Source organism: Hemitrygon akajei, chromosome 24 (assembly GCF_048418815.1).
Source record: "Hemitrygon akajei chromosome 24, sHemAka1.3, whole genome shotgun sequence".
NCBI lineage: Eukaryota > Metazoa > Chordata > Chondrichthyes > Myliobatiformes > Dasyatidae > Hemitrygon > Hemitrygon akajei.
Window position 1 is genome coordinate 58,667,627 of NC_133147.1, and position 16,284 is coordinate 58,683,910.

At 41.7% G+C, this 16,284-nt stretch overlaps 1 protein-coding gene across 1 annotated transcript in view; it reads right to left on the reverse strand.

Moving 5' to 3' along the window:
* The window catches only part of LOC140716089 (uncharacterized), a 49,806-nt gene that overhangs the window by 11,615 nt on the left and 21,907 nt on the right, over positions 1–16,284 (reverse strand). The window contains exons 6-8 of the mRNA XM_073028791.1: positions 10,962–10,988; positions 10,231–10,306; positions 9,978–10,134 (exon numbers count right to left, since the gene is read on the reverse strand). Coding sequence (XP_072884892.1) covers positions 9,978–10,134; positions 10,231–10,306; positions 10,962–10,988 — 260 coding nt within the window. The remainder of the gene's footprint in view (positions 1–9,977; positions 10,135–10,230; positions 10,307–10,961; positions 10,989–16,284) is intronic.

The window sequence follows — 16,284 nt, forward strand, 5'->3', positions numbered from 1 at the left end:
ACAGATACAAAATTCCCTAAAAGTGGCGTCACAGGTAGTTAGGGTAGTAAGGAGACCTTTTTGTACATTGGCCTTTATAAATCAAAGTATTAAGAGTTGGAATGTTATGGTGAGGTTGTATAAGGCATTGATGAGGCCAAATTTGGAGTATTGTGTGCAGTTTTGGTCACCAAATTACAGGAAGGATATTAATAAGGCTGAAAGAGTGTAGAGAAGGTTTACAATGATGTTGCCAGGACTTGAGAAACTGAGTTACAAAGAAAGGTTGAATAGGTTAGGACTTTATTCCCTGGAGCGTAGAAGAATGAGGGAAGATTTGATAGAGGTATATAAAATTATGATGGGTATAGATAGAGTGAATACAAGCAGGCTTTTTCCACTGAGGCTAGGGGAGAAAAACAACAGGAGACATGGGTTAAGGGTGAAGGGTGAAAAGTTTAAAGGGAAAATTAGGGGGGGGGGCTTCTTCACACAGAGAGTGGTGGGAGTGTGGAATGAGCTGCCAGATGAAGTGGTAAATGCTGGCTCACTTTTAACATTTAAGAAAAACTTGTATAGGTACATGGATGAGAGGTGTATGGAGAGATATGGTCCAGGTGCAGGTTAGTGGGACAAGGCAGAAAAATGGTTCAGCACAGCCAAGAAGGGCCAAAAGGCCTGTTTCTGTGCTGTAATGTTCTATGGTTCTATGGCATCTACAGCTATAGAGAATGGCTTTGCAAAGTCAGGTGACTTGAGTACAGGTTGGTGACATAAAATAGCTTTCAATTTATCAAATGCTTCCTGACAAGGTTCTGTCCAAACAAACATGTCACCTCTTTTCAGGAGGTTGGTCAATGGGAGGGTAATATCAGCAAAGTTCTTACAGAACTTGCGATAATAGCGGGCTATTCCCAAGAATCTTCTGAGAGCCTCTTTACCAGTTGGAATGGGAACTTCAGAAATTGCCTGAACAGGAGCCAGTTTGCCTTGACCTACAACATAGCCAAGATCGGTCACAGTGACATGGGCAAATTCACTCTTAGCTAAGTTAACTATAAGGTTGGCCTTTGAGAGCCTTTCAAACAACTCTTCCACTACAGAGATCTGTGTTTCCCATGTGCCACTCCCTGTGACTAAATCATTAATATAGGCATCTGTATGTTTTAACCCTTGAATTGCAGAATGAATCATTCTCTGGAATGTTCCTGGAGCATTTTTCATTGCAAATGGCAAAACATTGTATTCATACAACCCAGGTGTTACAAATGCAGAAATTTCTCTACCTCTATCCAGTAATGGAACACACTAATACCCTTTTAACAGATTTGTAAGAAACTTAGCTTTTCCAACCTTGTCTGTACAATCATCCACCCTGGGGATAGGATAAGCATCTGCTTTTATTACAGCATTTACCTTTCTATAATCCATGCAAAACCTAACACTACCATCTGGTTTAGGCACAATAACACAAGGTGAGCTCCAATCTGATGTTGAAGGCCTAATAATATCATTTTCTAGCATTTTTCTCAATTTCTTGTTCAGCGAGTTTACATTTTTCTATATTCATGCTATAAGGATGCTGTTTAATCAGTTTAGCATCCCTGACATCAACATCATGGGAGGCTATTATCGTTCGCTTCGGGACATCAGTAAATAAATCCTTAAATTTCATAATTAACTGTTTCATCTCCAGTCGCTGCTGCAGCTGTAAGTGGGGCAATTTCTGATCAATCAAATTCAAAATACTCGAGTTAGTCATACTTCAAGTTACTGCACGGGAGGGATAAAGGTCAGAATCCATCTTTACATCATCAGTGTTTGGCTTAGCTGTCACATACACTGCAGGAACAACTTTACCACCTGCTAGGTCACTTCCTAACAACAGAGCAACACCTTCCACCAGTAAACTGGGTCGTAGTCCTATTTTAACAGGTTCCCGAAACCAACCCTGACTGTAAAGTTACCTTGTGCAGTGGCACAGGAACAATGCCCAATGCCTTTAATAAAATTTACCTCCCCAGTGGCAGTCTCATCACTAAATTTTAGAACACTGCCCAATATAAGTGACTGAGAAGGTCCCATTATCTCGAAGAATCTTCACTGGTACCGGGGTTGTCACTTCATTCATTGACGCAAACCCATCTGACATAAAATGATCAAATCCCTTCCTAAATCAGTCAGACCTCTCAGCCCCTGACAGAGCTTCATCAGTATGTTCAGAAACCTATGGGTTTATAGGTGTTTTAACACGCCGGACACAGGCATCTGGAACTGCCTCCTTTTCCTTCTTCAGAAGGAAACAGTTAGCCATAACATGGCCAGCTTTCCTAGAATAGTGACACGTAAGACCAAAATATTTCTCCTTCACTTGCTTCCCTTCATCCTTACCTTTGTCACTAGACCTAGATTTAATTTCTGGTTTACCCTGACTACACATGCTACTCATTTGGAAGGTCTTACTCAGGATAAACTTAGCCCTGTGGGTGAGGGCAAATTCATCTGCTAATCCAGCAGATTCTTGCAATGTGGCAGCATCCTTCCCATCCAAATATGTCCTAATGTCATTAGGGACACATCTTTTAAATTCCTCAATTAGAACCAACTCTTTCAAGTTGTTAAAATCACATTTTTAGATGTACACCATCGCTCGAAACATACAGACTTTTCATAATTAAATTCCACATAAGTCTGGTTCACAGCTTTCCTCAAATTTCTAAACCTTTGTCTATAGGCTTCTGGAACCAATTTAAGTACAGCCTGTTTCACAATGTCATAAGTAGCTGCATCTTCAATTGGCAGGGCAGAATAAGCCTGTTGAGCCTTAACTTTAATTACACTCTGTAAAAGAAGAGGCCAACCTCCTTTTGGCCACTGCAGGTTCTGAGCAACCTTCTCAAAATGCTGGAAGTATTTATCAACCTCAGCCTCATCAAATAGAGGGACCAGTCCAACTTCCTGACTGGCAACAAACAGCACAACCGGTTCCCTAGAACCAGAAGCTTGACTCTCGAGCATCATCTTTTGCAACTCAAACTGCCTCTGTTTTTCTGCCTCTTCTCTCTGTTTTTCACTTTACTTCCCTCTATTTTTCTGCTTCTCTGGCATCAGACAGCCTCTGTCTTTCTTTATTCTCAGCCTCTAATTTAAGTCTTCCAGACATAACTGGATCTCCTCTCTACTTACAGGAAACTTCTTTAACAACTCCTCATCAAACTCCTTCATAAATAACAGTTCAAAGATTATGAAAATATCTCAGAAAGGTTCCCCATAACATTAGAAAATCATGTTTAGAATCAGAAATCGAACAACGAATCTTCTCTAGATCAAGGCACAACATAACTTCAGATAGCCATTGAACGTGAGTGGGTGGGGCATCCTCCCACCTGAGCAAGATTGCCCTCCTGGCCATAAGAGACATAAAGGCCAATACCCGCAAATTAGATGGCTTCAGTTTTGTAATACTATCCTCAACAATACCAAAAATGGCAGTCAAGGGATTGGGCTTAAAACTAACATTGAAAAGTACAGAAAAAGTTTGAAATACATCTTTCCAAAAATTTTCAAGGCTCTGACATGTCTAAAACATATGAATTAGTGTGGCCACTCCATTGGTACATCTATCACAGTAGGGGAAAATATCTGTGTAGAAATGAGAGAGCTTGTCTTTAGACATATGAACTCTATGTATCACTTTGAATTGTAATAAAGAATGACGAGCACATAATGATGAAGAATTAATCAATTTTAAAATAATCTATCAGTTCTCTTCAGATATAAAAATCTGTAAATCCTTTTCCCAGTCTCCTTTAATTTTATCTAAAGAGGCCTTTTTCAGTCCCAACAGCAGACCATAAATGTGAGATATTGAACTGTTGTCAAAGGGTTTCAGATTAAAAATTGTATCTATTATATTCTTATCTGGACTTGTAGGAAATGTATGTAGTTAAGATCTTAAAAAATCTCTAATCTGTAAAAATCAAAAAAAGTGAGAATTGGAAAGGTTAAATTTTGTTGAAAGTTGCACAAAAGAAGAGAGATTCCCTCCATCAAACTAATCCTGAAATCACTTAATACCCAATCTATCCCATTCTTTAAAAGATAGGTCCATTAAAGATGCTTTAAAAAAAACAATTAGAAAAGATGGGACTCGAGAGGGAGAATCTCAATAAACCAAAATGTTTTCTAAACTGTAACCAAATCCTCAAAGTATGTTTGACCACCACATTGTCAGTTAGTTTATTTAAAGATAGTGAAAGCTAGGATCCAAGTAAAGAAGTAATGGAAAATTTCATAACAGAATTGACTTCCAAAGAAACCCATATAGGGCAATTCTCATGGTTTAGAATTCTGAAGATTAGGAAGAACCCTAGTGGAGAGAAATAAATAAAGTAATTTAATACAATGAATAAAATTAGGTCCAAAATTAAATTTTTCTAAGAATGTAAAAAGATAATTCCATTCAACTCTGTCAAAGGCCTTCTCTGCATCCAAAGATATCACACATTCCAATATTTCCTTAGATGGAGAATGCATAACATTTAACAAACACCGTATATTAAAATGGGAATATCAATTTTTTAATAAATCCTGTCTAATCATTGTCACGTACCCCATGACGGGTTAAAGAACCAGCAGAAATGGAAACACTTCAGAGTCTGGTATTACAGTTAACTAGTAGTATTTATTAGTAACTATGCAATCCAATAAATATAAATGCAGATATATCAACGAGGTTAACAATGATTATATATGTATATAAGTGAGGAAATAGAAAATCAGGCTTTTTCAAAACTAGGGGTAAATGGATACAGTCTTACGACAATGAAGAAAGTTCAGTTCAGTTTGTGGTATTTAGTTGAGTTGAGTTGGAGAGAGAAAGAGGTGTAGGTCTTCAGGTGAGCTGGTGCCATCGATCTTCCCATTGTCCTCTGAAATCCTTTTGTTAAAAGTCACCAACTGTGACCAAAGGTGACCGTTCTTCTGTGGTGGAATTATCAACCTAGGCAAAGGTTGGACACACAAATAACTCCACACCGGTCACACCTTCTCTGTACTGCAAGAGCCACTGATAGATTCTCCCGATCGATCCTCCAAAACCCACCTTCCTGTGGGCACAACAAAGTTCGTGCAGTGTCCAGAACCATGTGTGTCTCTAAATCTATCAGCGGACCTGCTATATATCTCAGCATGCTGAACACCAGCTCCACAATTCTCTCTCTGTAAGAACTTACAAGCAAGCAGTGTCCTTGTATATTCAAAACAAGCTTGCAAAGAAACCATAACACCATCTCCAACAGTCTTTGTCTCTCTCTCTCTTAATAATAAAGTCTCTGCGTTGGACACCTCCCTCTCACTCTTTCTTGTTAAGAGCACAGTTCATAGGTTCAACTCAGGACCCCGTCACATCATCCAAAACTATAGAAAATATAATATTTTCAAGTCTGCAAGCCAATATGAAGAACATTCAGTAGAATTCTTATTCTTTTTGAGAATTAGTGAAATGGAAGTTTCGTGAAAAGACTGCCTTGAAAGAATCTGTAAGGGTAAAACATAAGTGTGGTATAAACAAGGAGGAAAAAGCCTTATAAAACTCTCCAGAGAATCCATCAGGTCCTGGGGATTTCCCAGAATGCAATTCTCAAATATCCTGAGCAATTTCCTCCTGAGAAATGGGTTGATCTAATTGCCTATGGTCATCTATTGAAAGATTAGGAATAATTAATTGATCTAAAAAATTATTCACTGCAATATTATCATTAACAGAGTCAGAACTATACCATTGGGAATAAAATTCCCTAAAAGTGTCATTAATTTCAAAGTGGTCAGTTGTCATATCCCCATTAATTTTATGTATTTCTTTAATTTGCCACTTGGCTATAAATGGCTTCAATTGATTATCCAGCAGCTTACCAGTTTTATCTCTGTGAATATAAAATTGACTTCTATCTTTTAGAAGATATCTAGCTGGCTTTCAACTCGATAGGTTAAAAGGAGATCATATTTAGTTTTGGTTTCAATACGTCTCTTATATGTTTCAGGATCAGGTACCAAAGCATATTTACGATCCAGTTGTTTTAACTGATTAGCTAGTTCGTTTCTCTCTTTGTTAGCTTTTTTAATGATGTTTGCAGTATAAGTAATAATTTGACCCCGGATATATGCTTTAAAAGTATCCCATATAATAAGACTGGACGTCTCTTCCAACGTATTTTCTTCAAAAAAAAGTGTAATTTGATTCTTCATAAATTTTAAAAAGTCCTCATCAGACTACAGAGTTAAATTACATCACCAAAATCTACTCAAAGGGATAGGACCAGGAAGATTTAGAGATAGAAGTACAGGAGAATGGTCAGAAGTAGCAATCTCTTTATAGTCGATCAATGGAATCATTTGACTGTTAATAAAAAAATAATCAATCCTGGTATAAGAATGATGGACATGAGAGAAAAACAGTACTTCAGATGAAGAAAACGCCAAGCATCAACTATACCACATTTAGTTAGAAAGGATTGGATAAACAAAGCTGATTTATTAAGTGCGGCTGGTTTGACAGATGAGCGATCTAATACTGGTTCTAACCAGCAGTTAAAATCTCCACCAATTACAAGAGAGTAAGTACACAAGTCTGGCAGAAACGAAAATAGACTTTCAAAAAATCCTGGATCGTCTACGTTGGGGGCATATACATTAGCAAAAACAATCAATTTACTGTCTAAACTCCCTGATACAATAACAAATCGACCATTAGGATCCGAAACAACTTTATGCTGAACAAAGGAAACTGTATTATCTACAAAAATCAAAACTCCACGAGATATTGCATTAAACAAAGAATGGAATTGCATACCCTTCCACTGAGTAAAAAAACATAAGCTATCACCGCTGTGTATGTGCGTTTCTTGTAAAAAAAAAATGGGTGCTTTTAATTTTTTAATATATGCAAACACTTCGGTCTGTTTAATGGGATGATTCAGCCCTTTCACATTCAAACTAAATAAGTTAATATTTCGAACTATTTTAAATACAAATCTGGCCATAAGTTATTAAAACTGGAATGCAAATCGTACGGTAAGGTAGTCAAACAGACAATCATATAATCAACCCAACACAGCTCCCAGAAAGAAATAGACCCTAGCCTCTCCCCCACCCAAAGCCAGAAGGCTAACCAATAGGTAGTCAGCGAGCTAAGAACTAAGTTCCCTTCCCAAAAAATCCTGTTGACAGAAACTCCGGTCCTTCAAGGTCAAATATGTCCCTACCAAGACAGAACGTAGAAAGAAAAATAACTCAGTATTCAAAAATATAAAAGGGTCAATTTAAACAAATTCAAAGAAAGCTATATTAAAATAAAGCCTCAAAAAGGGATATAATAAAAAAGTATCAAAAATATAATAAAAGACAGTATATGAACAGCCAAAACGTAAGCTTATTGAAACCTTATTTCAGATTCATATTAACAGAAGAAAAAAATTGATCAAATATGAAATATGTTTTAGACTTTCGCCTTCAGGAACTCTTCTGCGTCTTCAAACAACTTTATCCTTCTTTGCAATCCATTCTTCAAAACAATATTCAGACAGGCTGGAAACCGAAGGGATGGTTTAAATCCTTTGTCATAAAGTTCCAACGTGACTTCTTTGTATTTCATACAATCAGCCATGACATCAGGCAAATAGTCCTCCACAAATCTGACCTTGTAAACATGGAAATCAGTCACTCTTAGTCAATGGGTATGGCGAATTAAAAGGTCCTTAATACGAAATTCATGAAAACTTAGAATGACCGACCTTGGTCTCGCTGCCGATGACAATGGCTTCGAAGTTGGCGAGCGATATGCTCCATCAAGCTTCGGCTCAGAAGTGAATAAAACAGGGAATAACTGTTTCAGAAAATTTGCAAAGAACTTCGTAGGGTCAGCGCCTTCGATTGATTATTCAAGACTTAGAATTCACAAATTATTTCTCCAGTTTCTATTTTCTAGACTGATAATCCTTTTCATCATTTTTTCATTGGATAAGGATAACTCTGTAGAGTTTAATTGTATCTTCAACATCCTCTTCAAGTGTTGCCAGTTTTGCAGTATTTTCCTGGATTCAATTCTCAGGCTCAGTTAAAGTTTGTTGGGTTGTATCCAATTTGCCATTAAGTCGTTGAAACACCTCAGAAAATTCTGATTGTTGCTGTTTAAGGAAGTTGCTGATTGAATCTAAAGTGACTGGAGATTCATCTTCTGTTTCTCTTACTTTTGTTTTTTTCCCACCCATAGTAGAGCAAAATTAAAATATTATAATGTTTCAAAACAAAAACTGGTAGGAGACAATAAAGTAAGTAGGGTAGAAGCAATCTAAGGATGTTACTCCATCGGCTGCCAACAGGGCATTGATAGATTTCTCTGACATTAAATTGGACCTTTGAACTGTTGAACCTTTGAAATGAAAATTTGGTATATGCAATCACTGATATCATCATATGAAGGCAGTCCACTATCTGCACTCAGTGTCTGTCCTGAATTTGCTCATTCACAGTCAAAAGAATGCAATGGAGATGAAGTCCTCTGTTGATTGTTATTAGGAACTAATAGTTTTATAGTACTGTATAAGTAGTAACTTGTTCTGTATTTCATTTAAATACAAAATCTGTTACTCAGTTTATCTTTTTTATACATTTTTTAACTATTTCCGTGAAACTTCAACTAAATGCGGCAGCCGTTTAGTTGCGCCAAAAAGTACTGGTCCCAATGTGTCCCAATTAACTGGAATTCACTGTATTGAGATTTTTGGAATGTGTTCAGTAGATTTCAACACAGAGAGGCCACACACTTTGAAGGGGGGTGGGATGAGAAGGCATATGGCATGCTTGCCTTAATTTGTCAAGGCATTGAGTCGAAGGGTCAGGAAGTTATATTACAAGTCAGGCTCGAGGAAAGCTTTTACTGAGCTGTTATAAGACTATTGAATGGACTGTGAGAATGTGGCTTTGACCTCACCATCTACTTCATTGTTGCCCTTGCACCTTATTGTCTGTCTGCACTGCACGTCCTCTTTAACTGTAACCCTTTATTCTGCAATTTGCTGTGGTGTTCCCGTAGTCCACTGTTGCAATGGAATGATTGGTACAGATGGCATGCACCACAGGAAGCATCCTATCATGGCTTGGTAGAGCAACTGCTCTACCTGTGACCGCAAAAGAACTGCAGACAGTTGTGGACAGAGTTCAGCACGTCATGCAAAGCAGCCTCCCCTCCATGGTCTCTGTCCACACTTCTTGCCTGCCGAGTAAAGCAGCCAGCCTAATCAAAGACCCCACTCTCCCTGGACATTCTTTCTTCACCACTCTTCCATCAGGCAGAAGATACAGAAGCCTGAAGGCGCAAACCAGCAGGCTCAAGGACAGCTTCTATCGTGCCGCTGTCAAAATGTAGACAAACTGATCAAGGACCTCCTCCCACTCCGGATGCAGTCCTACCGGGCAGAAGATACAAAAGCATGAAAACATGTACCACCAGGACTTCGGACAGCTTCTACCCCGCTGCCGTCAGCTATCGAACAGTCCCCTAGTACGACAAGATGGTCTCTTGACCTCACAATCTACCTCGCCATGGCCCTTGCAGTCTGCCTACACCGCACTTTCTCTGTAACTGTAACACATTGTCCTGCATTCTGTTATTGTTTTACCCTGCTTACCTTAATGCACTGTGTATTGATCAGATCTGTACGGACAGCATTTAAAACAAAGTTTTTCACTGCAACTTAGTAAGTGCGACAATAATAAACCATCTTAGTAATTATTTACTGTTGTTAGCATGAGCCAGGCAGGGGTGGAATGTGGGCAATGGGTCAGTAAACCGGTGGGGGGGGGGGTGATGGAGGGAGATGGAGACAGTTGGGGTGAGAGAGGGAGAGGGCTGGTGGACAGAGATCAAAGTGATGCTTCTTGAAGTGGGATCACGGGGGTGGGGAAGGGGGATGCAGCAGGGGGTAAATTGTTCAGCAGACCTATCTGGGATTAGGTGTCCCGCCCGTCTGCTGCTCCGACTGCAGGGTTTCCTGGGATTCACAAAGGCTCTTTGTCGCAGCGGGGTCTTCGATGGGGTCCTTCATTCGGGATTCACAGCAGAAGGGCAAATGGTGTTTATTCCGGTGACGTACTTTCCTGTGCGGAGAGGGAGAGAGACAGTCAGGCACTGGATGTCCAAGGAGTGCAACAGCTAAGTGTGGGTGGGGGCCAAAGGGAGAGGTTGTGATTTACCTGCAGTAAACGAGTCCCGGGATCAGAAATACCAGGAACAGAAATCCCGTGATGGCTACCGCGGTGATCCAATTTCCTGCAGGGAACAAGGTCAGTCACATTCGGTTCACTGCCCCCTGTCCCAAGGGAGGGACTGAAGGATAGCGCATGAGAGGGGCACAGGAGGCGAGAGAGGTGTGAAGAGGGGTCACATGAGAGATGGATGAGGGTGGTGAGGGAGAGATGGAGGAGGCAAGGGAGGTGTGGAGAGAGGGGTGGTCCTAGGGAAGGAGGGAGCATGGAATATCTGAAAAGAGGGATGGTGCGAGGGACAGATGGGGCGGCGATGAAAAGACAGAGGGGGCAAGACAGGTGTGAAGAGGGATGGTGCGAGAGACAGATGGGGGGAAGTTGAGGGAGAGAGAGTGGGGGCAAGGGAAATGTTGAGAGAGGGGAAGTGCAAGGGGGACAGAGGGGTGCCGCGAGTTAGTGAGGAAGGTGTGGAGAAAGCGGTGACATGTCAGGGGGATGGTTGGAGGGGGTGAGGGAGCAATAAGGGAGGGGGAAAATGAGGAATGAGGGTTGGTGTAAGTGAGTGATGATGCAGAAATGGAAATAGAACAGATGAAGGTGGGGCAGGCCAGTGATGAAAAATGGAGGGAGGGAGCAGTGAATAATGAGACGGGGAATGCTGGATGAGAGAGCAAGAGATGACAGAGGCAGGCAGAGATTGAAGAATGAGGATCACTCACTATTGCCGTCTCCACTCTCTTCCTTCACTGCAAACAAAAACAGTGAAATGACTATTAGTGGGGTATCTCCAATCTCCCTTTACTTCAACCCCTCCCTCCCCAACTCTTCCCTACCTCCCTCCAGCACGCCCTAAATTAGTTGTGGCCTCCACATCACACTGTCTGTGGCCCCCGCATCTGTCCCTTATGAAGTGCCGTCTTCTCACACATCCCATCGAGGGAGGAGGTACAGAAACCTGAGGTCACACGGCACCAGGCTCAGCAACAGCTACTTCCCTTTAACAATGTGGTCCTGAAACAACGGACACAAACCCAATCACCAAGCTTTGAAAACCAGAATCAGGTTTCATTTTACTGGCACATGCCGAGAAACCTGATTACTTGTGACAGCAGTACAGTGTAATAAATAATATTAAAACTATAATTTGCAGTAACAATCAAATTAAATAAGTAGTGCAAAAAGAGAGGTGGTGTTCATGGGTTCTTTGCCCATTCAGAAATCTGACGGTGGAGGGAAAGAAGCTGTTCCTAAAACGTTGTCTTGCTGAGTTCCTCCAGCATTTCATGCATATTGCTTAAGATTTCCAGCCTCTGCAGAATCTTACGTGGTTAAACACAAATTGTCCACAATTTTTACAAGAAAGAACCCAATTAGAACAAAAAGAAATTCCCCACCCGTAGTGCAAACTGTTTATTGACTTATTTATTTATTGAGATACAGCACAGAACAGGCCCTTCTGGTCCTTTGAGACGTGCCGTTCAGCAACCCTCAATTTAATCCTAGCCCAGTTATGGGACAGTTGATGACCAATTAACCTACCAACCAGAAGGTCTTTGGACTGTGGGAGGAAACCAGAGCACCCAGACGAAGCCCACGTGGTCACAGGGAGAATGTGCAAACTCCTTATAGGCAGCAGCAGGAATTGAACCCGGGTTGCCGGTACTGTAAAGTGTTGCGCTAACCACTACAATACTGTGCCATGTCGATCACCCACCATCTGGGCCATGCCATCTTCTCACACCTACCATCAGGCAGAAGCTGCAGAAGCCTTAAGTCCCACACCACCAGGTTCACGAACAGCTACTGCCCTTCAACTATTCAGATTTTGAACTGTCACCCAATGTGCAGAGAAAAGAACAAACAAATCATGCAAACGACAGCCGCAAGCAAATAGTGTTCTGAACTGAAATCCACAAAGAGAGTCGGAGACGCATCATTCAGTGCAGAGCCGAGTAAATGTCTACAGCAACATCTGAACCAACCTGTACCTTGCCTTGGGCCCCAACATCCTGACCTTCTCAATCTGGCACAGCGGCTAGATCGATGTCCAAACAGTGGTTCAGTGGTCTCAATTAGCTCCAGGGTCCAGACCCTGCCACCTCAATGTGGCTTCTACACAACCTTTATGGCACTTAAATTTGGAGAAGGAAGTCTGAGAATCGGAATGGGAGAGCTGCGGGAGCCATTTTGATTTTTTCTTCTCATCAGGGTTAAGAGAGGCGGGACTGCACAGGCGTGTGACATCGGGCAGTGAAGCGCGGAAGATTTAAAAGGACAGAAATCCTGATTCGGGTTTAATTTGAAGAATGAAGTCTGAGAATCGGAACAGGAGAGCTGCGGGAGCCATTTTGATTTTTTCTTCTCATCAGGGTTAAGATAGGTGGGACTGCGCAGGCATGTGATGTCAGGCAGTGAAGCGCAGAAGATTTAAAAGGAACACAGTCTTATACAGCGGGCAGCGGAGTGAAGGCTTAAGGGCTTTGGCTCAATGGGCTTAGGCGGAAACGGGCGAGGCAAGGTAGGTTTGGTTTTCAGTTTTTCCTGTATTTGAGGAAAGGGGGAATTATGAGTGTGAGGGCAGCTTACTGTTCTCGGTGTCAGATGTGGGAGGTCTTGGAGTCTCCTAGCCTCCCGGACATCCATATCTGCACCAGGTGCTCCGAGCTGCAACTCTAAGGGACCGTGTTAGGGAACTGGAGCTGCAGTCAGGGAGAGTGAGGAGTCGATAGGAGTTACAGGCAGGTGGTCACACCAGGACCACGAGAGGCAGACAAGTAGGTCGTGGTTAGGAGAGGGAAGGGGAAGCGTCAGGTACTAGACAGTACCCCAGTGGCTGTACCCCTTCACAATAAGTACTCCTGTTTGAGTACATCTGGGGGTGGGACAGCCTACCTAGCGGAAGCAACAGTGGTCGTGCCTCCGGCACAGAGTCCGGCCCAATAGCTCAGAAGGGTAGGGAAAGGAAGAGGAAGGCAGTAGTAATAGGGGACTCGATAGTCAGGGGGTCAGATAGGCGATTCTGTGGACACAGTCAGGAGACCCGGATGGTAGTTTGCCTCCCTGGTGCCAGGGTCCGGGATGTTTCTGATTGCGTCCAAGATATCCTGAAGTGGGAGGGTGAAGAGCCAGAGGTCGTGGTACATATTGGTACCAATGATATAGGTAGGAAAAGGGAAGAGGTCCTGAAAGGTGAATATAGGGAGTTCGGAAGGGAGTTGAGAAGAAGGACTGCAAAGGTAGTAATCTCGGGATTAACCTACCAACCGGAAGGTCTTTGGACTGTGGGAGGAAACCAGAGCACCCAGACGAAGCCCATGTGGTCACAGGGAGAACGTTCAAACTCCTTATAGGCAGCAGCAGGAATTGAACCCGGGTTGCTGGTACTGTAAAGTTTTGCCATGCGACAGTGAGAGTAAGAATAGAGTGAGGTGGAGGATAAATGCATGGCTGAGGGATTGGAGCAGGGGCAGGGATTCAAGTTTCTGGATCATTGGGACTTCTTTTGGGGCAGGTGTGACCTGTACAAAAAGGAAGGGTTGCACTTGAATCCTAAGAGGACGAATATCCTGGCGGAGAGATTTGCTGGGGCTACTGGGGAGACTTTAAACTAGAATGGTTGGGGGGTGGGAATCAAATTGAAGAGAACAGGAGAGAGGAGGCTAGTTCATAAATAGAGAAAGCTTGTAGACAGTGTGTAAGGGAAGATAGGCAGGTGATAGAGAAGGGGAGCGCTCAGACTGAAGATGCAGGGGAGAATGAAGAAAAAGAAGATAGTAAAGTTGTTTGCACCGTTAGGGATAAACAGAGAGTAAGAGGTGGAGAATTTCTTAAATGCATTTATTTTAATGCTTGGAGCATTGTAAGAAAGGTGAATGAGCTTAGAGCATGGATTGATACCTGGAAATATGATGTTGTAGCTATTAGTGAAACATGGTTGCAGGAGGGGTGTGATTGGCAACTAAATATTCCTGGATTTCATTGTTTCAGGTGTGATAGAATCAGAGGGGCAAGAGGGGGAGGTGTTGCGTTGCTTGTCAGAGAAAATATTACAGCAGTGCTTTGGCAGGACAGATTAGAGGGTTCATCAAGGGAGGCTACTTGGGCGGAATTGAGGAATGGGAAAGGTGTAGTAACACTTATAGGGGTGTATTATAGACCACCTAATGGGGAGCGAGAATTAGAGGAGCAAATTTGTAAGGAGATAGCAGATATTTATAGTAAGCACAAGGTTGTGATTGTGGGAGATTTTAATTTTCCACACATAGACTGGGAAGCCCATTCTGTAAAAGGGCTGGATGGTTTGGAGTTTGTAAAATGTGTGCAGGATAGCTTTTTTTACAGCAATACATAGAGATACCAACTAGAGAAGGGGCAGTGTTGGATCTCCTGTTAGGAAATGAGATAGGTCAGGTGACGGAGGTATGTGTTGGGGAGCACTTCGGGTCCAGTGATCACAATGCCATTAGTTTCAATATAATTATGGAGAAGGATAGGTCTGGACCCAGGGCTGAGATTTTTGATTGGAGAAAGGCTAACTTTGAAGAGATGTGAAAGCATTTAGAAGGAGTGGATTGGGACAATTTGTTTTATGGGAAGGATGTAATAGAGAAATGGAGGTCATTTAAAGGTGAAATTTTGAAGGTACAGAATCTTTATGTTCCTGTTAGGTTGAAAGGAAAGGTTAAAAGTCTGAGGGAGCCATGGTTTTCAAGGGATATTGGAAACTTGGTTCGGAAAAAGAGAGATATCTACAATAAATATAGGCAGCATGGAGTATATGAGGTGCTCAAGGAATATAAAGAATATAAGAAGAATCTTAAGAAAGAAATTAGAAAAGCTAAAAGATATGAGGTTGCTTTGGCAAGTAAGGTGAAAATACATCCAAAGGGTTTCTACAATTATACTAGTAGCAAAAGGATAGTGAGGGATAAAATTGGTCCCTTAGAGAATCAGAGTGGACAGCTATGTGTGGAGCCAAAAGAGATGGGGGAGATTTTGAAGAATTTCTTTTCTTCGGTATTCACTAAAGAGAAGGATATTGAATTGTGTAAGGTAAGGGAAACAAGTAGGGTAGTTATGGAAACTATGACTAAAGAAAAGAAAGTACTGGCACTTTTAAAGAATATAAAAGTGGATAAGTCTTCGGGTCCTGACAGGATTCCCAAGGACCTTGAGGGAAATTAGTGTAGAAACAGCAGGGGCTCTGACAGAAATATTTCAAATGTCATTAGAAACGGGGATGGTGCTGGAGGATTGGCGTATTGCTCATGTGGTTCCATTGTTTAAAAAGGGTTCTAAGAGTAAACCTAGCAATTATCGGCCTGTAAGTTTGATGTCAGTGGTGGGTAAAGTAATGGAAAGTATTCTTAGAGATGGTATATATAATTATCTGGATAGACAGGGTCTGATTAAGAACAGTCAATATGGATTTGTGTGTGGAAGGTCATGTTTGACAAATCTTATGGAATTTTTTGAAGAGGTTACTAGGAAAGTTGACGAGGGTAAAGCACTGGATGTTGTCTATATGGACTTCAGTAAGGCCTTTGACAAGGTTCCACATATAACCATATAACCATATAACAATCACAGCACGGAAACAGGCCATTCCGGCCCTCCTAGTCCATGCCGAACTCTTAATCTCACCTAGTCCCACATACCCGCACTCAGCCCATAACCCTCCACTCCTTTCCTGTCCATATACCTATCCAATTTTACCTTAAATGACACAACTGAACTGGCCTCTACTACTTCTACAGGAAGCTCATTCCACACAGCTATCACTCTCTGAGTAAAGAAATACCCCCTCGTGTTTCCCTTAAACTTTTGCCCCCTAACTCTCAAATCATGTCCTCTCGTTTGAATCTCCCCTACTCTCAATGGAAACAGCCTATTCACATCAACTCTATCTATCCCTCTCAACATTTTAAATACCTCGATCAAATCCCCCCTCAACCTTCTACGCTCCAATGAATAGAGACCTAACTTGTTCAACCTTTCTCTGTAACTTAAGTGCTGAAACCCAGGTAACATCCTAGTAAATCG